The 23,159-nt window shown below is 36.9% G+C and overlaps 2 protein-coding genes and 1 long non-coding RNA gene across 4 annotated transcripts in view; all 3 read right to left on the bottom strand.

Annotated features, from left to right (window-relative positions):
* Positions 1-1,785: 1,785 nt before the first annotated feature.
* On the bottom strand, positions 1,786-6,434 carry LOC116151925 (uncharacterized). Of its 2 annotated transcripts, none has more exons than XR_010380507.1 (3): positions 6,375-6,434; positions 2,489-2,562; positions 1,786-2,412 (listed from the first exon to the last, which is right to left on the bottom strand). It is a non-coding gene; the product is annotated as an uncharacterized LOC116151925 (long non-coding RNA). The 2 variants fall into 2 exon arrangements; XR_010380508.1 differs by lacking the exon at positions 6,375-6,434 and adding an exon at positions 5,893-6,052.
* A 1,656-nt stretch (positions 6,435-8,090) lies between these two features.
* On the bottom strand, positions 8,091-9,370 carry LOC135321083 (olfactory receptor 2G2-like). The gene has a single exon (XM_064484620.1). It carries the CDS (start codon positions 9,345-9,347, stop codon positions 8,415-8,417), a length of 933 nt encoding a protein of 310 aa, XP_064340690.1. The 5' UTR covers positions 9,348-9,370; the 3' UTR covers positions 8,091-8,414.
* An 8,162-nt stretch (positions 9,371-17,532) lies between these two features.
* The window catches only part of LOC105106774 (germinal center-associated signaling and motility-like protein), a 33,360-nt gene continuing 27,733 nt past the window's right edge, over positions 17,533-23,159 (bottom strand). Inside the window, exons 4-5 of the mRNA XM_031449460.2 lie at positions 21,537-21,565; positions 17,533-20,638 (exon numbers count right to left, since the gene is read on the bottom strand). Coding sequence (XP_031305320.1) covers positions 20,396-20,638; positions 21,537-21,565 — 272 coding nt within the window. The 3' untranslated portion in view covers positions 17,533-20,395. The remainder of the gene's footprint in view (positions 20,639-21,536; positions 21,566-23,159) is intronic.

Consider the following 23,159-nt stretch of genomic DNA (forward strand, 5'->3'; position numbering starts at 1 on the left):
CGATAGGTGTTATAACTAACTATATGGAGGGAATTTTTTCATTATATACCTATATATATGTATACTTACCATGATGTATACTTTAAATATCTTATAGTTCTGTATGTCAATTATTTCCCAATAAAGCTGAAATTATTTACACACATATATAATAAAACAAATTTGGAAGAAGAAAGTAGGGAAAAAGGTACATACATGAGGTTGGTAACTATTATTGTCTGCGAGTGGATGGGATTATGGAATTTATATTCTTTAATTGTCTTTGCTTTCTTGTTTTTCTGTAACAAACATGCACATGTTCTTATGATAAGGATGGTTAAATAATTAACAAACTAACTGAATAAAAAGCCCTTGTCTTCGGGGCATCCCTCTTGAGCCAAAACTAAGAAAGAAAAATAAAATGGCTGTTCTTTTATGTGTGGTGATTACAAATCACATGTTCAGTTTCATTACAAAGTGTTTTTTTTTTAAATGTAGTTAAAGATTCTCGTACTGGAAAAAAAATGCCGTGTGTCCATGTTACAACTTCTGAGCTTGCAGTTGGTGTTGACCCAGCTTAGCTCTAGGTATGTATTTTCACTATGATCTGTAGATACGCTGCACTCAAATAGACTATTCCTTAAGTGTTTCACCACAATTTTCAAGTTCATATATGAAAACTCTGGTTCTAATTGTTCTTTGCATGTGCCTTCATATCAGGCAATAACTCTTTTCTGAGTCTATAACCCCTTCTGATTGGACCACAATTGGACATGCCCCACATGTGGACAGAACAACTGTGGGAAACCACATTATATATATCTATAATGGTTACTTTCTAAGTTATATTTAGAAAGTAAGTGAAAAAAAGTTGATTAAAGGAATATGCTTGAGTAACTTGCATAGAAAGCAATGAAAAGGGGAAAAAACAGAGTTATTAAGAAAGACAGACAAAGGACATGAAAAAATCAGAAACACAATATCCTAAAGTTTTCACAATAAATTTTCTTAACATCAAAAGCTCACAGTTTAACACTATGAAAGCTAATATTTAAGCTAAAGTAATCATTCTTACAGTTGCCTTACGAATATATATAACATAATCCACAATGAAGACATGTCACTGTTAGATTTTCAGACTCCAAGTAAAATAAACACAGAAAAAGCAAACATGTTGGTAATACAAAGTTTATTTCATTGACCAGCTATTAAGCTTTAATGAAAACTTCGATTATGTATAGAATAGAAACCTTACGCATTATATCCTCTAACTTACTGCTGTAAAACTGCCATCAGTAAGTAGGAAATTAGGTGAAACAAGATGTCAAAATTTCAATTGGAGATTATTAAATGTATCATTTTTTAAAATCCTAAGCATCAAAATATGAGAATTTTATAGTTAAACACTCTTTTTAAACAAGACAAAATAAGAAAACAGGTAAGTAAGTTAGAAAAATACCAGAAAATAAAACTTGAAAAAAGTAACATTTTACATAAATTAACAAAATTAATTCTGAATAGTAATAAAACATCCCTTTAAAAACATAGAAAAGACTCTAATAGCATAATAAAGATAAAAATACAAAACTAACAAGTAGATAATTTTGGAAATATTTCAGAAACATCTTAATCAAGTTTACTTCACAAAGAAATTTTCAAAAAAACCCCAGCAAATTAACAAGTTATATTGTAAGTAATGTCTCCTTTATTACAAAACTGTAAAACATCTGTATTGCAAAATACCATCATTAAAGTTTTTAACTAAAGTAGAAATATATTTGTAAACAAAGACACATTTCTTTAAATACACAGTCACATCATGGAAAGAATCAGGTTGTCTAGTTGGGATTGAATGACTCATGCTAGTAATTGTTCCTTCCACCAATACCTAAGGAGTGTCTTCCAAGGTTCAACCAACCTTCCCTTCTAGATCCCTGACAAATTCTGACTGTGCTCCCTTGCAATTCTATTTCTTCTTTCTGTGCCCCCAGCACACTATGGTATATGGTCCACTGTACGAAGCTAGTTTTTGGATTTGGCAGCTGAAAAGATCTCCTGACATGGGCACTTTTGGTCCCTTTGTTTTGAGCCAATCCACCATGATGACATGGGACATCCCACTGGATAGGGTCCTCTACATCCTCGAAGGTAATGCTGTGTCCCTACAGCTACCTACCACCTTTAAAAACCATTGATTACCTGTACTACCCACCAAAAAATAAGGTACTCATAGTCGATGGTGTCTTGGCTTGTCACCCAGTCAGTGTTGTCACTTGCAGTCCAATCATCTATCCAAACAGCCATCTTCTGGGTGGTCTCATATTATACTGATTATTTGTGCCACCCTCAGAGAACAAGATGCATCTCCAGCCCGTCTACCTTAAAGTATGGAAAACTCCTGGGTGTTGTCATATCACACTGTGTCCAGCCTGACTGTAATAAAAAAAAACTTTGATGAAACCCCTCCCCCTGCTTTTGCTGAACATTCCCCTCAGCACCTCACACCCACCTGTTCATGGAATTCCAGCTCCAGTGTCACATCTCCAGTTTCCTCTCCTCAGCTGGCCCCATCAGGAACACCACCTGTATCAACAAATGTTGTAACTCTCATATTGTGCCTTCTTCTCTAACACTCACATTTTTTTCCCTCTTTGAAAATATCTGGCATCTATTATTTCACTGTGTGATTATAGGGCGGGAGTTCAAAGTGCTATCATAGTGTTGAGCCCATGAATTATTATTCTCCTTAAAATACCTTCTGGCATACTAATGTTGCTATACACCATTCAACTTTCTACTCTATTTTGGTAGATTCTTTTTTTTTTTTTTCATTTGTAACATCCAATAACAAAACACAAAAATTAGTTTATTTTTAAATAAAGGAAACACAACTTTCTTACAGAAATAGAATAGAAATAACTCTAGGCTAAAGGTCACAAATATTGTCAGCTAACTACCTGTACCTTTTAAAAACAACAAAAATTGCACTCAAAAATAAATTTTACATTGAGCTCAAATGTCCTTTCAGAATAAGGAGATTACAGGATGTACCATGAGAGGAAGTAGCATGCTGATATGAAAAACAAGCATTTTAATTCTCTATGGAGTCAATCAGCTCCAGAGCAGATCAGAAAACTGAGACTGCTATTAAATAAAGGGGTAGCAGAATGGTAAGTGGAGAAGCGAGGCATATGCTAATCTTTTAGAAATGAATTTCTGGAAATTTATTTGTAGTCAAAAGTAAGACCAGTTGGTTGAGCAGATAATGTATATCTTGATATTATTCCCTTTTAAGTCAGTAAGATGGTCTCTAGACCTTGGCAAGATGTTTCAGAAATGTGTGTCACTGCAAAAATATTTGGGTCAGAGGACTGGTTTTTTTTTTCCATTTTGAAGAATATAGAAAGCTTGCATTAAACCCATTTGTTGCTGCCTTTGAACAGGGAAGATATTAAGCATCAAAAAGGAAAAAGAAAGAAAGAAGGAAGGAAGGAAGAAAAAAAGGAGCCAAGGCAATTTTATGAGAAAGAAAATTTTGTGGAATAATCAGAGACAACATGAAAAGATTAATTTGAAATCCAGTCTTCACAAGTCTGTTTCTTTAATTTCATAGTTTGCTCTATCTGCAATAAAACATACAATCTAGTCAGACGAGATGAGATGCTGGTCTAATGACAGCAGCTGGTGCCTCCTGTCAATGTACCTGTTTCAGGACAAGAACATGAATTCTAGCCTCCGGAATTACTTCCTTGTCCACACTATCTCCAGCAGCCTGTGTCTTGAGAATAAATAAATAAGTGTTCAGTTTATGCTCCCAGAAGCACAGGAGCTATTCAAGAAAAAGCAAATGGGAACCAAATGAGAGGTTCCAAGAAAAGGAAGTATTCAGGATGTTGTAAAGTCCGACTTCACACTGACTACCACCCAAACCAATGTCATTATGCCCAGAAAAATAATACCTTATCTTCTTCCCCTACCTGAAAGAGGATGCAAGAATGTCGAAACTATCTTTGGAAGTTTGGTGCACAAATGAAGTTTGATCTTCAGTTATGACTAAAAAGTTATCACAATGGCTACAAAGCTGCTTCTCTGGAAGATGAATCTCTCTGCAACAGCTCTAAAACATGTTGCTCCTGGTCCATGCAGTTTGTGGTACAACATGAAAATATCCATTCTGAATAGTGGAAAAATTAAATGTTTTCTAAACCAGGTCCTGGGGCTTGCACAGTAATGTATCAGAAGAAAGTGAGCTACCCCCAGTGACCCCACTTCTTAAAAAAATTAACTTGAAAGAGAGAAACCTCATTGACTTACTTCCTCCATAACGAGATGGTTTATGCTAGGAAACAAACAACAGACTTTGTTAATGTGGCATCATCATGTCCCCAGAAGGGTACAAGAATTACATTTCCTCTATGGAAAACATGGGTCTCATTAAAATGTCCATAAGATCCCGGACCATGATCACGAAAAAATGCCTTGCAATCTTTCTTTCTCTTACTTTATGGATTTATGTAGTAAGATATCAGGAGCTTACCTTGGCACTTTCCAAAACATTTGCCAATTAAAATTCATCCTGATTACCCCTTTATAATTCTTGCATAAGGCAACAGAAAAATACTATCATTCAGTAATTACAGAGAATTCAGAGAAATTACAGTAATTCAGAAAAATAACCCCATGAGTAAATTTCTTGAATAATTGGCCCAGAATATCAAGGTGGCTGAAGACTGAGTTCCAATCGAACAACAAATATCAGGCATTGTTGTACTGCTCTGTTCTCACTATAGTAAAATGCCACTTTGAATTTTTGAGCAAATTAATCATGTTCTTATTTCTCTTTTCTACCCTTAGAGTACTTCACATGTTCTATAGAAGAAAAAAATTAATTGCTGCTTTATTGTCATTCAGAATTGGAGAGCCCCCATTTTTCCTTGATTATCTAAGTCTGATCCTGCTTACCAAAAATTTCCAGATTCCACATCCTGCATATTAAGTTGTTTTATACTGGTCTCAGCCTATCAACAGTTAACACTGTGACTGGACCAGAGATTATAGTAGTTATAATGCTTGCAAAACACCCTTCAGTGGGGTGGGGAGGATATAGCTCAGTGATAGAGTGCATGCTTAGCATGCATGAGGTCCTGGGTTCAATTCCAAGTACCTCCATAAATAAACAAATTAAAAAAAAAAACCCTAATAGCTTCCCCCTCAAAAGAAATAAAAATAAATAAAAATTAAAAACAAATTAAAACCTTCAGCAATCATCAGTAAACTTTGGGGAAAAAAAGCTTTATTACTGACAAGACCTGAAAATTACACAACACACCCGGGGCCACATGATGCGGTGGGGGGAGGGGACAGCAGTGGGCCTGAGGTTCTACTCTTGTTAGGCGCAACGTTGGAGACCTAGGATTTCTTGGATTCACACTTTTTTTAATTGAGGTATAGTCAGCTTGTAAGTTGTGTCAATTTCTGATGTACAGCAGAATTCTTCAGTCATACATGAACATACATATATTCATTTTCACATTTCTTTTCTCCGTAAGTTACAAGATACTGAATATATTTCCCTGTGCTATACAGTATACGCTTGTTTATCTATTTTATATACACCAGTCAGCATCTGCAAATCTCAAACTCCCAATTTATCCCTTCCCACACTCCTCCCCTCTGGCAACCACAAGTCTGTATTCTACGTTTGTGAGTCTGTTTCTGTTTTATATATGTTCATTTGCCATTTTTTTTTTTTTAGATTCCATGTATGAGTGACATCATATGGTATTTTTCTTTCTCTTTCTGGCTTACTTCACTTAGAATGACATTCTCCAGGGACATCCATGTTGCTGCAAATGGCATTATTTTATCATTTTTCCTGGCTAAGTAGTATTCCATTGTATAAATATACCACACCTTCTTTATCCAGTCATCTGTTGATGGACATTCAGGTTGTTTCCATGTCTTGGCTATTGTAAATAGTGCTGCTATGAACATTGGGGTGCAGGTGTCTTTTTGAATTAGGATTCCCTCTGGATATCTGTGGATTTTTGAAGGACAGCCATTCTGATTGGCGTGAGATGATACTTCATTGTAGCTTTGATTTGCGCTTCTCTGATAATTAGTGATACTGAACATTTTTTCATGTGCCTATTAGTCATTTATACGTCTTCATTGGAGAATTGCTTCTTGTTTAGGTCTTCTGTCCATTTTTGGATTGGGTTGTTTGTTCAGTTCACTCTTTGTTGGTGAATTTAAAACATTAGAGCCAGAATTTGAAGTGCCAGAAGATTTGGGGAAAAAAATCCAACCAGGAGCCCAAAATGTCAGTTACTGAAATGAACTAAAATCTCTAAAACAAAGGCGCCTCAGTGGGAGAAGGTGGCCTGATTCATTACCTTGTCAAGTGGCTGGCAACGTGTCTGTTGAAGAGAGCCATCTTTGAGGTGGATTCCCCATTGAAATGGATCCTCCATTGAATCAAACCGCAAATCAGGCACTCACATTACAAAAGAGAAAAAGAAAAAACCTGTCAGTGCGTGTGCTCCATAAACTGATTTTCCTTTCCTACGTATTTTTCTAGATTATTAAGCCCCAGTTTACTTGGAGTTCAGAGATGTGTGTGCTCTCCTCAGCATGAGGGAGAACATTCTATTTCCAACCATATCCTGCTATGTGTATATATATAAATCTTCTAATAATTTTTTTTTTAAAATGTCCTCCCTGTCACTTAAAATATATCACTTGAAAACTATTTGGCTTCTGTTATAAGCTGTCAGCCCCTTTAAAACTCACTCATGGATTCTTTCCTTTCTTATACACATATTAACATATTTGTGATTTAGCAAGTAACAATATAAACTCTTTCCTCTTTCTTCAGGGTGGGGTGCTACTGCCTAGATGATGTTGTTTAGCAACCACATCAGTTTAATATCAAAAATCCAAATATAATAAAAACACATAACCATTAATATTATCACTTCTTGGAGACAGATTTGATTCTACAGTCAATATGCTGAAAGTGAGGGTTTTTCCCCCTAATGTCTTCTATTGTTTGCCAATAGATACCATCACAGAGGGAAAATCTCCCAATCGACTGAGTTGGACCATTAGCATACAAAAGTGTGTGTGCTGTTTTGTTCACATCTGCATCTTCAATGCCTCAGTAATTGTTAATAAACAAATGCATTTCATAAAGGAGATAAGACAAACATAAGATCCATGATGCACTAAAAATTGCATGTACCTAGCAACATCCAAAATGATAAAAGGTATAAGGGAAGACGTATTTAATTCACTTAAATAAATATCTTCTGTCTAGTAAGGAGATCATCTTAGAAGTGCACTGGTGGTAGAAAATTAAAATGGAAAGAAATGGTTAGACTAGAGAGATAGCTAAAAGGTAAAATCCACAGGATTGTGTCTAGGTTACGTACAGCAGGCGAAATAGGAGACAGGAGTTGGGATGATGTATGTTCCATTTTGTGATACTGGGAATAGCGGGGGGAAAAAAAACAAAATCGGGGAGCTTTTGATTTAGTTTGGATGTGGTGATTTGAGGTTGTTTTAATACACCCAGGTGGAGAAGTGAAATACATAGTTGAACATAGACTATGAAATATCCGTGTTGGAACAGAAATCTGGGAGTCATCTGTGTAAAGACTTTAAACTGTGATGACTCCAAAAACCTACTAAGGAAAGAAATGCAAAAAATCAGAAACTTGCAAGCAGGAGGGAAAACGCAGCAATAGAGGTGAGCTCAGTGTATAATGGGACTCACTCAGGGGAACTTCCCACAAGCTGAGGGGTCCTGGAATCCATGGCTAGTTGAAAGAATAATGCCACTGACATTTATGTTTTGCTCTTTCTTTTATGAGCAACAGGTCAAAATATCTCTATCTCTGCAAAAGAAAAATTACAATTATACCCATATAGCATATGGTTATACCTATTAAATAAATTGATTTTATGAATAAACTTTATACACAATAAAACGTCTAGAATAATCTAATTTTAGTTTGGGTTGCTCCATATTATGCAGCCCAGTTTATAGATAACATACAGGTTATGCAAATTGTACAGGTCACACAGATGTTATGTGGTGGAATGGGTATTCAAACTCAGGTCCGTCCAACTGGAAAATTCAAACTCTGTTTACAATTTTTTCTACTAAAACTCACTTATAAAATTATGAACATGAGCAAATCATTTACTGAGTCATTATCCATTAATCAGTCTAAATAACTCTCTTCTAAATGTCTTTTAATAATCATGTCCCACTGAATCATAAAGTTATCCTCAGAATTTTTTTTCCTTTTTTAAAATATTTCGGAGGGAGGGAAGTAATTAGGCTTATTTATTTGTGTGTTTGTTTAATAGAGGTACTGGGGATTGAACCCAGGACCTCGGGCATGCTAGGCATGCACTTTACCACTGAGCTATACCCTCCCCCTCCTCAGAATTTTTTTCAGTGCTGCCTTCACTTCCTTATTTCTCAGAGTATAGATAAGGGGGTTAAGTATGGGGGTCACCACAGTGTAGAAGAGGGACACAGACTTACCCTGGTCCTTGGATCTCCTCTTGACTGGCTGCAGATACATGAAGATAATGGTTCCATAGAAGACGATCACAACCGTCAGGTGGGAGGAGCAGGTTCCAAATGCTTTACGTCGTCCAATGGCTGACTTTATCTTTAGAACTGCTTGGGTGATGTGCCTGTAGGATATCAGGATGAGTGACAAGGGCACCACCAGGAATAAGACGCTAGCCACAAAGAGCTCTGCCTGGTTGAAGGTGGTGTCCACACAAGCCAACTTGATGAGCACAGGAACCTCACAGAAGAAATGATCCACATGGCGATGCCCACAGAAGGGCAGCTGCAGGGTGAGAGTGGACTGTATGAGGGTGGTTGCCAGACCACTGAGCCACGCCATAGATGCCAGGATGTGACAGAGCCGAGGGTGCATGACAAAGGCGTAATGCAGAGGACGACAGACTGCGACATAGCGATCGTAGGACATCACAGCCAAAAGGACACACTCTGTGGATCCCAGGGCAAGGGAGACATAGAGCTGAACCACACAGCCTCCATACATGATAGACTTATCTGGACCCCCCAGGTTGACTAGAAGCTGAGGAATAATACTGCTGGTGAAGCAAAGGTCCAGTAATGAGAGATGGGAGAGGAAAAAGTACATGGGATTGTGGAGTTTAGAGTCCAAGAGGGATACTAGGATGATGGCAGCATTGCCGAGGAGTGTCATGAGGTAAAGGGACATGATTACCCCAAAGAGAACCAGCTCCAACTGAGGTCGGTCAGAAAAACCTACCAGAATGAACCCAGAGAAGGTGCTGTCATTAGTCCATGGCATTACTCTTACTTTGATTACTCACTCCAGAGTGATTAAATCACATTAAACAGAAACTGCAAGGATTTTATGTCAACTCCCTGGCAGTTAAGATCTGGATGTTGAGAAGTAAGTTTGTAAACAGTTAAAGAGAAAAGGTCAAAGCAGAGAACACTGGTGTGCGATATCGTTGATTATCTCATGAAGTGGCATTCCTGGTCTCACTGATCACAGGTTTTCCATCTACCTTGGGGATGAAATAAAAGTTAAAATGCATTAACGCTGAGATTTTTCACACCTTTTCCTCAATATAATTTTTTATATAAAGGTAATGGAATTTCACAGGAAATACAGGAATTACAAACACCATAGTACATTCTCACAGTCTACCAAATGGATACATAAATAAGGCAGGAATGTGATAAAACATGTGCGAATATGCATCTTATGATCAGTGTAAGCGGTTCACTGTGAGGATGCAGAGTTGGGAGAGGAATCTGTAGAGGAGAAGGTTTGGACTGTATTCACCTTGCTCTTAAAGAGATGAGAAGGAGAGCAATCCAAGACCAAAGAATTTCTTGATAGTAAGAAACAAATATAGAAATGGAGAGTACATGGTAGGGTTTTATTTAAAAAAGGAAAAAGAAACTAAATTGGAAGCATGATTATTTCATATATTAACTACGCCACATAACAAGATACGATACTTACAAGGTAAATTTGAGTCACTTCTTTAAGGAACACAAACATCAGTAGATATCATTTGGATAGCATAGGCCTTGTAGGAGGGTTTTGGTTTTGTTTGAATTTTCCTTTTCAAGATAAATATGCCTGCACAGTATCGAATAACTTAAAACCAAAGAAACTCCAGTCCAGAAACTCTGTACACAGCCAATGTAAAGTGGACAATCACAATTAGAGACTGAATGTCATATCAATAGAATGCAAGAAATGCTGCAGAGGGCTCAGTGAAAATCATTAACATTTAACTCCCAACAGGATATTGAGACAACAAACAGGAAGAAGCTAAGATTACTGAAGTTTTACATATGATGAAATAAGGAGATTAAGTAGTTAAAAACCATGTGCATCCATTTAGTTCCAAGTCAGCTGAAGCCGGGAAGAATCATACTGATCATTTCTACAATTGAGAACCATTGTTTCGACATTCTTCTTGTCTTTAAGACTTTAACCCAGAGTCCCACTCAATCTGTGACACATTAACACTAGCTACTCATTTGACACCATACACAATTTACAGTATCTAATGTCCCACATGCATGTGCCAAAAAGAAGAGTTGCCCAGCTTAGATTTACGTTCCTTCCACTGCAGTAGACTGCATGGGTATCACTGCGCCCACCTAAGACTAACTGTACGATTAATACTGTCACATATAGTCCCTGAGTTAACGAGTTCCCTTGTGATGTGATTAACTCCAGGGATTCTGGGCAACAGGAGCCAGCGACAAAGGGCAAACAAATTAACACTGGAGGACAAAAATGAGGCCAGGGGAGGTCAAGCAGCTGGCCTGCTGGCCACAGAGCCAAGTGCAATGAAAATTAAAGTTCCACTAATGGGGACCTCTTCCAATTGAATTTTGTGATTTTCTTTCCACTTCTCCTGTCCTTTTCTCTTGACTTTATGTATATGGAGTGGTTGCGGGGGTAGGAAAGAGAGAAATTGTTATAATTACGCAAACACAAAAATACGCTAAGTGAGAATAAAAATATTTTGCAACTTAGAGTAGAGGACACTGTTCAGCAGGTAGATGCCTGAATACCTGGAGGGACTCTCAACAGGAGGAAACCACATGTTCTCAATGAATCTTTTTTTCCTCAGTTATAGGGAGCACAGAGGATATGGGCCCAAGGGTAAAGAAACTGCTTTTCTGGCAATGTTGCCATCCATCCCTAATATATGACACAAAGAAAGATTAAACAGAAAAACATCTACAACAAAAATTAAATAAAAATAGCTGATAAAAAATAATGATGCCAGTCCTACAGTTTATGGAACTAAGTTAAGAGAAAGACTTTCCTAGAATCAAAAAATGATACCTCAAAATTCTCCTCCTGAAAACTACCATAGGCAATCTGGAAAAAAAAAAATGCTCCTTGACTTTTTTATAGCTTTATATTGATGTAAATGATTACTAAATGGCAAAAACACAATAGAGTATAGACCCCTGGATGTGTTCTAGAAATTTAAAATATATGCTGATATTTCAGTACAACGTTCCATATTAAGGATAAATGCTAATGATTTTTACAGACTAGTGAGAAAAGTCAGTAGGACACATGGAATATACTGCTTCTTCCATTTGGGAGAGCAAATGCAGAGACACTGAGGAAGGCAGACGATCCCCACCCCCATTATATAGTTTAGGACACACTGATCCAAAGAAATGGTGGTAGCAGTTTGCGGAAAAGGCTCCCAAGTAATTCAGCGTCTTTGAACCACATTGTAAACTGTATGTCACAAAACGTAGTAGTTAAAGCTCTTGGATAACTGACATCCAAAATAAACCCACTTTGACCACCTAAGGATCTTGGAAACAGCTGACGGTAGCAATTAGAAACCTTACAGCACACACAAGTGGCATGCAGCCCTTTTGCAGATTCACAACAAACATTATCATATTATACAATGTGGGAAACTAGGGAGTGGGGGGGGGGGGAATTCCTCTCGTACTTTGTGAAAACCACAACTCCCTGCTTTTCCTTTAATCCACGGGAGAAATATTTTAAGATGTGTTGGTTTATGGTGTGCATATTTAGAGCACCCGTTTACTGAAACACTCTGGTGTGAGTGGACCCGCACACCTCACGCCCGTGTTGCTCAAGGACCTACTGTCCCTACGGACAACCATGTGGAGGCCGCGCGGAGGGAGGGGACACAGGTTACCTTTGGCCTTTTGGTGCGGTCGCCCCTCAGGCTGCAGCTCGGAGGCCTCCCGTCCACGAAGAGGAAGACGAGGCTCCTGGCTCTGTGGCCTCCCCTGTGTGTCGCAGGTGAGGCCGCTGAAGAACTCCTCCTGCACCGGTCACCTCCGTGGGAGCCAGGGGCGGGAGCGGCCGGGCCACCAGAGCCAGGCAGTAGAGGTGGCCCCTGGCGGCAGCCACAGAAGCGGGGCCCAGACTAATACCTCTCAGCTGTAAACCCCCAAAGCCGTAAAGCCCCCCAAGTCGTAAAGCCCCCCCCAAGTCGTAAAGCCCCCCAAGTCGTAAACTCCTCCAAGTCGTAAACCACCCCCAAGTCATAAACCCCTGCCGTAAACCCCACAGACGTAAACCCCACACACGTAAACCCGTGACCCAGACGTTCCCAAGATGCATTGAGGGCCTCAGACGCCAGTCCAGTCGCTGGAAGCTGCGGTCTGGAGCGGAGACCGAGGTGGCCAGGCCCAGCGCTGCTGGTGTCAGACCTGCCGCCTCCCTTCCCCCCGGGGCCTCTGGCAGGACGTCGGCCCCTCAGGAGACGGTTCCCCCGAGGAGCCTCTGACACGACAGCCTCCACAGAGGGTGAGTCTGCAGTTCTCTGAGCTTCTCAGAGCTGCACGTGGTGGGGGCGCGGGCCTCGGGTGCGGGGTGTGCCGGCGACCCTCGGTCCTGGGGGTGAGGTCCCTCTCGACTGGGCTGGGGTTGCGGGGCGGGACCACCCGCCCTCTGGCCTGCAGGCCTCTGGGAGCCCTCGGCCTGGTCGCGCTTCTCCAAGGAACCAGGTGCACGGAGGTCGGAGGTCTGGTCCTCCTGCGGCACCGTCTGGACCGGAGCCCCGACGACCATGCGTGGTGTTCCTGGTTTTCTTGTGTTGGGGTTTCGGGCGTGAAGGTTGTGTGCAAATGTGTGTATCCCGCGTCTCGCCTGTATTTTTCCACTTAGGACATCTGCTTGAGGAGTTAGTCTTTGGTTTGAGAGTGCGTCACATCTTCTGCTAGTTTTCTTATAATTTTATTTACCTCCTACCTTGTTTCTCAACTCAGAATTAATTTCACTTAAAGTATGAATTATCCAAAGTTAATATTTTTTCCCGTTGGCTCTACAGCAGTAGTTACTGGATTACTGATCCTTTCTCGCTGATGTATCTGTTTGGGTCTCTGGGGACAGTGTGTTCAGTAAACTGTTGGGCTGGTTGTAATTCTGTGCTTTTTGGAAGAGGCACCACGCTGTTCCCCACAGTGGCCACAGTAGTTTACATTCCTGCCCCATCGTCAGGAACACATTATTTTACACTTTTCTCCGTAGATTTTTTAATATGTTTTTGTTGTTCTCGCTCTCTCAGTGAGTGTGAAGTGATGTATCATTGTGACTTTGAATTGCATTCCTCTAATGACCAGTTATACAGAGCATCTTTTCAGATGGCCATTTGTATAACTTTGGACTTCAATAAGTCCTTTTCCCGTATTTTAAGTGGGACAGTTCTCTTTTCGTTCTTGAGGTGTAAACATTCTTTGTATATTTTGAAGACAAATCCCCTTTACATTTGCTATTTGTCTTTTCACTTTTCTGATCATGTTCTTTAAAGCACAGAGGTTTTCCGTTTTAAAGTCCAATTTATCTGTTTTTTCTTTTGTTGCTCATGTTTTGGTTTTCGTATCTAAGTCTTCATTGCCAAATACAAGGTCATGAAAATTTACTCTTAAGTTTCTTCCAAAGAAGGTCAGTCATGTTAGCCTTCATATTTAGGTTACTGATCCATTTTGAGGTAATTTTTGTATATGGTTGTTGTAGGCAGCCCACCGCCGTTCTTTTATGAGTGGATATCCTAGCGTCTGAGCGCTATTTATTAAAGAGACTATTTGAACCCATTGACTGGTGTTGCCATCCTTGTCAAAAATCAGTTGGCCATGGATGTATGAGTTTATTTTCGAATTCTCAACTCTGTTTCACTGGACTAGACTGTCTATTCTTAGGGCGAAACTATACCATTTTTGATTATCTTTCATTATTTTCCAGAATTCTGAAAGTGTTGATTATGATAATTTTTGCCAGGTGTTTGTTGCTTTTGTGGAGTTGCCAATTTCAGAGGTGGTTTATACTGCCGTCTTCATGGTTGACCAGTTTGTACATTTGCCAAATTGTTAGATATACATTATGGATTTCCAGTTTCATCATTTCATGTCTCTCTCTCATTTTCTTTTTCTGTCTCTCAAATAAAAGTTTGTCTGATTTTCAAGGTGTTACTCGGGCTTTTTTTTTTTTTTTTTTTGATTGAAATGTTTTGTGATGTCTTTTATCATTCTTTTTAACTTGGAAATTAACTGCAATTAAAGACAAGCTATCCTATTTGTAAAAAACTTTTAGTTTGCCTTATAATTATACATAGAAGTACAAATATCTTAGAAGTGTGCCTTCTGAAAAACTTTCACAATCTTTACACATTTATGGAAACAGCATCCAGCTCAAGGGAGTAATACTACCCAAACCTCAAATATCTGCTCACATATCCCTTCAAGTGTCTTCACTCATTAAGAGGAAACTTAATCTTGACTTCTAACAGTATAGATTCGTTTTGCCGGGGTTTTTTTTTAATACTGTATATAAATTGTATAATCATTGTGTTTTGTGTGAGTTAACTTTGCTAAACTTTATGTTTGGATGTTTATCTCAAAGGTGTGTGTTTTTGTAGAACATTCATTTGTGTTCTGAATATTATTCTGTTACGTGAATATATCATGATTCTTCCACTATTGTATTGAAGGGCATTGTAGAGTTGACATTTTATAGATATGAGGATTAGTTCTGCTGGGAGCATGCTGATCTGTCTCATGGTGCATATATGTTTGGGTATGTATTTATTAGGTGTAATCTAGGAGTGTGATTGCTGTATATGAGTATAGGTATGTTCAGTTTTAGTAGGCACAGAGTTTTCCAGCAATTTCCAGTTTATTCATATGCCCTGTAATACTTAGCATTTTAATCTTTTATAAATTTTAGCTGCTCTCGTAAGTGTTGGTATGTTTCACTGTGTTTTTCATTTGCATTCCTCTGACTATTAATCAAGTTGAGTGTCTTTCATGTGCTTTTTTGCTATTGGCACATATTTTTTCAACTGCCTTCACAGGTCTTTTGCCCACTGTACCACTGAATTTTCTGTGTTTCTCATAGTGATTTGTAGGAATTCTTTACATGTGGTTTCTTTACATGTGGTGGATAGACTCTTACTGGTTGTATATATAATTACAAATGTCTTCTCACAACTTAGATTTTTATCATGTTTTTAATAAACAAGAGTTCTTAACTTTGAAATAGTCCAATTTATTATTTTCCTTTGTTAGTATTATTTTACCATTTTAGGAGATATTTGTCAAAACCAAGATCACTAACATAACATATTGTCCTACATTTTTGTTAAATCATTTTTTTTGACACTTAAATCTGCAATCCATTCATTTTTGTTATAAGGTAAGATGAGAATTGGGTTTTCTTTATAGTGTGAGGAAGGCGTTTAGCTTCTTCTTCTGTTTTCTTTTTTCTTTTTTTTTTTTTTTTTTTTAATCTCTATGGGTATCTGACTGTGGTGAGAAAATTCTGAGATGTCCTGTAAGTTTCCTGCCCTTGGTATTCAGTATAATCTCGCCCCCGAGAGTATGTAAAGAATGATTGTCATGATGGATTTTACTTTTGATTAGGTTATGTTATAGACAAAAGTAAAGTGATTTTTCCAATGTCGTTAAGGCCTCAAGTCAGCCGACTTTGATTTAATTAAAAGGGAGACTATTTTAACTGGATCTGATCTACTCAGATGAGTCCTTCAGAGGGACTTGGCCCTTTTTGAAGGGAGAGCTTCAAAGCATGAGAGAAGTTCTCCTGTTGGCTTTGAAGGAGCGAACTTCGATTTTGGAGAGGGACCCATATGTGAGGGAATAGCAGATGGTCTCTATCAGCTGAGGGCTTGAGCTCAGCAACCAAAAGAAAATGAATTCCAGCAACAACCAGGTATGTACAAGAGGACACAGAAACTTAACTGAGTCTCCAGCCCTGACAGCAAGCACCTCCTATGCAGCCTTTTGAGTTCCTGAGCAGAAGATCCAGTTCACCTATACCAGTACCCAGAGAAATGGTGGGTAATAACTTTGGATTGTTTTAAGCCAGCACATATGTGATAATTTTTTATGGTACCATAGAACACTAATTAATGCCTGGTTAATACAAAACTACTTATTGAAAAATGTACCATTGTCCCCACTGCATTATGTGGCCACCTTGGCCATCAACCACATAACACTTCTGTCTATTTCACGATTCCCTATTGACTTTCATTGACTACGTAGTCAATGCTTGTGCTGATGCCACATTATCTTTTTATAATAAGTCTTGGTATCTGGTCGTGTTCAGTCTTTGAGGTTTGTTACTTTGCTTTCAGGTGCCCTTGGCAGTTCTGGGTCCTTTGAGTTTCTGTATGAATTCTAGAATAAGACTGGAATTTTTGAAAAATAAGTGCAGGGATTTTGATTGGGATTGCATTGAATCTACAGAGCTAGCTTTAATTCTGTGTTTTACTTACAGTTCCTTATTTAATGTAGTAAAAATTGATTCACACTGTGAGCAAGTAGTAAATATATTTCTTTTCCCTTTGTATTCCTGTCTTAATTTCACTACCAAATTTCAGTATATGAAAACCTTTTCCTTACTCTATCTTTATACTAGTATTTACTTATAATCTTTCTAATTTATCATTGTTGATTAATACCATTCATTTCCTTGCTGTAAAAGATGATGAAATTGATATGTTTACACCATCTTCCACTTTCCTTAGTTTTTTCCTCAAAACTTTTGTTTTATTTCTGCATTATTACGGCTTGTGACACAAATATTATGTTCTTTACCCATAAATATTTGTTTTTAGTTGGCCCTAAAATGAAATAAATTCCATGATATTGCCTTTTTTCTTTCTTGTTTTTTATTGAGTTATAGTCAGTTTACAATGTTGTGTCAATTTCTGGTGTACAGCACAATTTTTCAGTCATACATGAATATACAGATACTCATTTTCGTATTCTTTTTCACTATGAGCTACTACAAGATCTTCTATATATTTCCCTGTGCTATGCAGTATAAATTTGTTTATCTGTTTTATATCTACCTGTCAGTATCTGCAAATCTCAAACTCCCAGTCTGTCCCTTCCCAACCCCCTCCCTCCTCGCAACCACAAGTTTGTATTCTATGTCTGTGAGTCTGTTTCTGTTTTATATTTAAGTTCATTTGTTTTCTTTCTTTTTTTTTTTTTTTCAGATTTCCCATATGAGTGATATCATATGGTATTTTTCTTTTTCTTTCTGGCTTTCTTCACTTAGAATGACATTCTCCAGGGACATCCATGTTGCTGCAAATGGCATTATGTTGTCATTTTTATGGCTGAATAGTATTCCATTATATAAATGTACATCTTTATCCAGTTATCTGTCGATGGACATTTAGCCTGTTTCCATGTCTTGGCTATTGTAAATAATGCTGCTATGAACATTGAAGTGAAGGTGTCTTTTTGAATTAGGGTTCCTTCTGGATATATGCCCAGGAGTGGGATTGCTAGGTCATATGGTAAGTCTATTCCTAGTCTTTTGAGGAATCTCCATACTGTTTTCCACAATGGCTGCACTAAACTGCATTCCCACCAACAGTGTGAGAGGGTTCCGTTTTCTCCACAGCCTCTCCAGCATTTATCATTTGTGGACTTTTAAATGATGGCCATTCTGACTGGTGTGAGGTGATACCTCATTGTAGTTTTGATTTTCACTTCTGTGATAATTAGTGATATTGAGCATTTTTTCATATGTCTATTGGCCATGTGTATGTCTTCATTGGAGAATTGCTTGTTTAAGTCTTCTGCCCATTTTTGAACTTGGTTGTTTGTTTTTTTCTTATTAAGTCATATGAGCTGTTTATATATTCTGGAAATCAAGCCTTTGTCGGGTTCATTTACAAAAATTTTCTCCCATTCCATAGGCTGTTGCTTTGTTTTGCTTGTGGTTTCCTTTGTTGTGCAAAAGCAAGTAAGTTTAATTAGGTCCCGTTTGTTTATTTTTGCTTTTATTTCTCTTTCTTGGGTAGGCTGCCCTAGGAGAACATTTTTGAGATATATGTGAGATAATGTTTTGCTATATTTTCTTCTAGGAGGTTTATTGTGTCTTGCCTTAAGTTTAAGTCTTTAATTCATTTTAAGTTTATTTTTGTGTATGGTGTAAGGGAGTGTTCTAGCTTCATTGATTTACGTGCAGCTGTCCAGTTTTCCCAACACCATTTGCTGAAGAGATTGTCTTTATTCCATTGTATGCTCTTGCCTCCTTTGTTAAAGTTAATTGACCAAAAGTTTATGGGCTCATTTCTGGGCTCTCTATTCTGTTCCATTGATCCATATGTCTGTTTTTATGCCAATACCATGCTGTTTTGATCACTGTAGCTCTGTAGTATTGTCTAAAGTCTGGGAGGATTATTCATCCAGCCTTTTTCTTTTTCTTAAGTAATGCTTTGGCAATTCTAGGTCTTTTGTGATTCCATATAAATTTTATTACGATTTGTTCTAGTTCTGTGAAATATGTCCTGGATAGTTTGATAGGGATTGCTTTAAATCTGTAGATTTCCTTGGGCAGTGTGACCATTTTAACAATATTGATTCTTCCAATCCAGGAGCATGGAATATCTTTCCATTTTTAAAGTCTTTAATTTCCTTAATCAATGTTTTGTAATTCTCCATGTATAAGTCTTCACCTCCTTGATTAGATGTATTCCTAGTTGTTTTATTACTTTGGGTGCTATTTTAAAAGGAATTATTTCTTTACTTTCTTTTCCTGTTGATTCATCATTAGTGTAAAGAAATGAAACTGATTTTTGTACATTAATCTTGTATCCTGCTACCTTGCTGAATTCTTTTATTAGTTCTAGTAGTTTTTGTGTGGAGCTTTTAGGGTTTTCCATATATAGTATCATGTCATCTTCATATAGTGACAGTTTTACCTCTTCATTTCCAATTTGGATCCATTTTATTTCTTTTTCTTGCCTGGTAGTTGTGGCTAGGACTTCCAAGACTATGTTGAATAGGAGTGGTGAGAGTGGACAACCTTGTGTTGTCCTAGATTTTAGTGGGAAGGTTTTCAGGTTTTCATTGTTGAGTCCTGTGCTGGCTGTAGGTTTGTCATAAATAGCTCTTATTATGTTGAGATATGTTCCCTCTATACCCACTTTGGTAAAAAACTAATCATAAATGTTTTGTCACTTACGGCCTTTGTGTCCTAATTGAGAAGCTGGCATATCATTTGGAATATCCTTGGGAATGAAAGTAAAATAGATGGATTACTTATGAATTTACCTAAATTTTAAAACCAGACACTATTCATCCTTCCTCATTTGAGATAACTAGTCATAGGTTAAATGAAGTAGTATGTTGTGAACAAAACTATAAGCATGTATACTTTCATTTTCTTAGTAATCTTCAAGCAGAATTCTGTGATTTACTATTGGAAAGAAAGACCCTAACCCTTATTCATTTATTCCTCTTTTTTGTCTTAATGACACTCCCAGTTTCTCCTTTCAGAAAGGCCAGTTATCAAAATGTATTAGTTTTTGAACTACTACCTCAAATTTATGGCAAGAATCTCTAATACATGGAAAAGACAAGATTGAAGTAAATATCAGGTTAGCAAATGGTCTAGTCACTCGTCTTAGATTTTAAGAGTTTATTTCATATATTAAACCTCAAAAATTGAAATAGATGATTAGGAGTATGAATGTTGGGTTTTGAAATGTGGAAAGCAGGATTGAAACTGGATATTCTAAGTTGTATATCTGTGGGTGTTTATTGTCTTAGGAAGGTTTTCCCACCACCTCCATGTCCTCAAACCTTACAAACAAGAGGATGCAGAATACTCTATCTCATTATGTCAATCTATATGGCTTTACCCAAACCACAGAAATGCCGTATTTCAGAGTTTCTCGATGCAAATATAGTAAAAGGACATAATTTCTAAGATTTGGCCAGAAATGAATGTTTCATGAACTGCTGAAAGCGAAGCTCCCCTGGAGGCCACTATGCTGTATCATCTTTGTTACTGGAAGACGGTGAGGAATGAAGGTTCTAGTGAGGAAGTACAAATTCATAATCATTCTCAGGGGTACAGGAAGAAGGCCTACTAACAGAAGTTGTCCTGAGACGGGCATATTCTGTTTCTGACCCTTCTCTTAATGGTCTCCCTCTTCCTGTGGTAGACAGAACGTTCTCATAACCGCCATCATTGGAGCTCAGAGAGGGTCTCCGATAGGGCAGGTGATTAATGACAGTGTAGCTCACTTCTTCAGAACCACTGCCATTCTCATTTTCCTGCCAAGAAAAAAAAAGAAATCAAGGATCGAATCATCCATCAGGTTTTAACTCAGTGACCCACGCCTCCTTTCTGCTTGTCTGATGGTGATCTTACATCTCAAGTGTTCAAAGCCCTTTCTCCAAGCCTCTTAAAGACCTTATTTTAGCAACATGAACTGTGCTCCAAACTATTACGCATTCTGCTTTCATTTCACCTCAGGATAATAAAAGAGGAAAAAAAGTCACTGTTGTCTCCCTGAATACCTAGAGAAAAGCAGTCGTATATTTTAGGTCACACGTATTGAGATGCAATATATGCAGCAATCAGATCTCAATAAGTAAGTATTCAAGTTACATAGTGATACATTTTCATAGGATAAAATGCAATTAATAAAATTTACAGTTTAAATACATTGTCAGTTGCATAGACCCAAGAAAGAAAATTTAAAACATGAATACTACATGTTAATTAAATCAGTATAATGCTTATGTATTAAAAATAATAGACATTTTAATATGTTTATTGATATTCACAATGTCTATAAATATAAACGCTAATTCCTGGACATACGGATTAAAGAGGAATGTGAAAAGATAAAAAGAATTGATGCTCTCACATTATAGCTGTGAATTTGATTTCATTTATTTTTGTTACAAGGTTTTTGAAAATGAAAATAATAGATTTCAGTAGACTTGGGACAAAAATAAGAATTTACAGATTACCTAAATCTGTTAAAATATTTCAATATTTTAATTTCCTTTTATGTCTGCATTAAAATGAACAAGAATATTATTTAAAATATGAAAAATTTGACAAATCCATTCAGAAGTCACAAGTAAAGGAAGAGCTACAACTAGGCTTATATGAAGTTGTATTTTGACATTTCTCAGACAAATGTAATAGTTTTTCTATTACCTGATTAGAAGTGGATGGGACATCTTTACCTGGAGGATAAAAAATAAAAAGGATAAATTGGGAGTTCAAGATTTGCAGATACTAACTATAGATAAACAGTAAGTTTATATTGTATATCACAGGGAACTACATTTAATATCTTATAGTAACTTATGGTAAAAGAGAATATGAAAATTAATACATGTATGTTCCTATATGACTGAAGTACTGTGCTGTACACCAGAAATTGACACAACATTGTAAACTGAGTATACGTCAATAAAAATATATGTATACATATAAAAAAAGAAAGCAACCTAAGAGTTTTAGAACTTCACAGGCTGGTGGTCAGGAGATGGTGAAAGAATAAAATACAGTGATAAAACTTCATCTAAACATCAGACATGATTCCATATTATTACTACGTTCTCAAGGCTATATGACAAAATCAAGGAAAAACAAATGTTCTGAGGCAGTGTCAATACTGTTCCTATGTAAGCAACACACACCAAAGCTGGTGAATAAAAGTGGATTTTGGAACTGAGTAACACAACTTTGTCCAGAAACATGCTATGACAATAGAGTTTGGCGAATATTTTTTTAAAGAGTAATTATGGCTGTGATATTTAAAATATAAATTGTATAAAATTATCACAGGAAAAGCACATGATTTTTAAGATGAACAATTATTATAGAGATAAGTATTAAGTAGCAATCATTATAGAGAAAAGTACATTACAAAGAAAGTACTAAAGTAACAACAGTATCTCCAGTTAAATCCAGATTCAGGTTGATTATACCTATGAATACTGGAGCAAATTATACATGTGTTAATCTGAGATCCACTACTAGTATTTTAAAAAAGAAGTTATTAGAGAGGTCACAGAATACTAAATATATCAAAATCCCAATTTATTAAAGGAACATTGACTAATTCTTAAGTCTACAGCCTACTAAACTTGGTAGTGATTCTTAGCAAAATCTTAGAATATATTAAATAAACTAAACATACTTTGTATAACAAAGTTTGTTAGTAATTTCTAATGGCTCACTGTTCTTCACAAAAAAAAAAATCATGTCCAATGCATTGATTTCAAATATTTGCAGCAACATGGATGTTCCTGGAGAATGTCATTCTAAGTGAAGTAAGCCAGAAAGAGAAAGAAAAATACCATATGAGATTGCTCATATGTGGAATCTAAAAATACAAAACAAAACAAACAAAACATAAATACAAGTCAGAAACAGACTCATAGACATAGAATTCAAACTTGTGGTTGCCAAGGGGGTGGGGGGTGGGAAGGAACAGATTGGGATTTCAAAATGTAGAATAGATAAAACAAGATTATACTGTAACGCACAGGGAAATATATACAAGATCTTATGTTAGCTCACAGAAAAAAAGTGTGACAATGACTATATGTATGTTCATGTATAACTGAAAAATTGTGATCTACACTGGAATTTGACACAACATTGTAAAATGATTATAACTCAATAAAAAATGTTTAAAAAATTTTAAAATATGAAATCCATATAATCACATATCTTTATAAATATAATCATATATAATTTAATTAACAAATGTTTTTAATTAATATCATCTTATAAACTGAGGGAATTATGTAGCCTGAATACAATTCA

This window comes from Camelus dromedarius, chromosome 3, assembly GCF_036321535.1.
Source record: "Camelus dromedarius isolate mCamDro1 chromosome 3, mCamDro1.pat, whole genome shotgun sequence".
Classification (NCBI taxonomy): domain Eukaryota; kingdom Metazoa; phylum Chordata; class Mammalia; order Artiodactyla; family Camelidae; genus Camelus; species Camelus dromedarius.

Bases quoted from the DNA above. Each gene is read 5' to 3' on its own strand.
- LOC135321083 (XM_064484620.1), bottom strand. From the start codon at position 9,347: ATGCCATGGACTAATGACAGCACCTTCTCTGGGTTCATTCTGGTAGGT.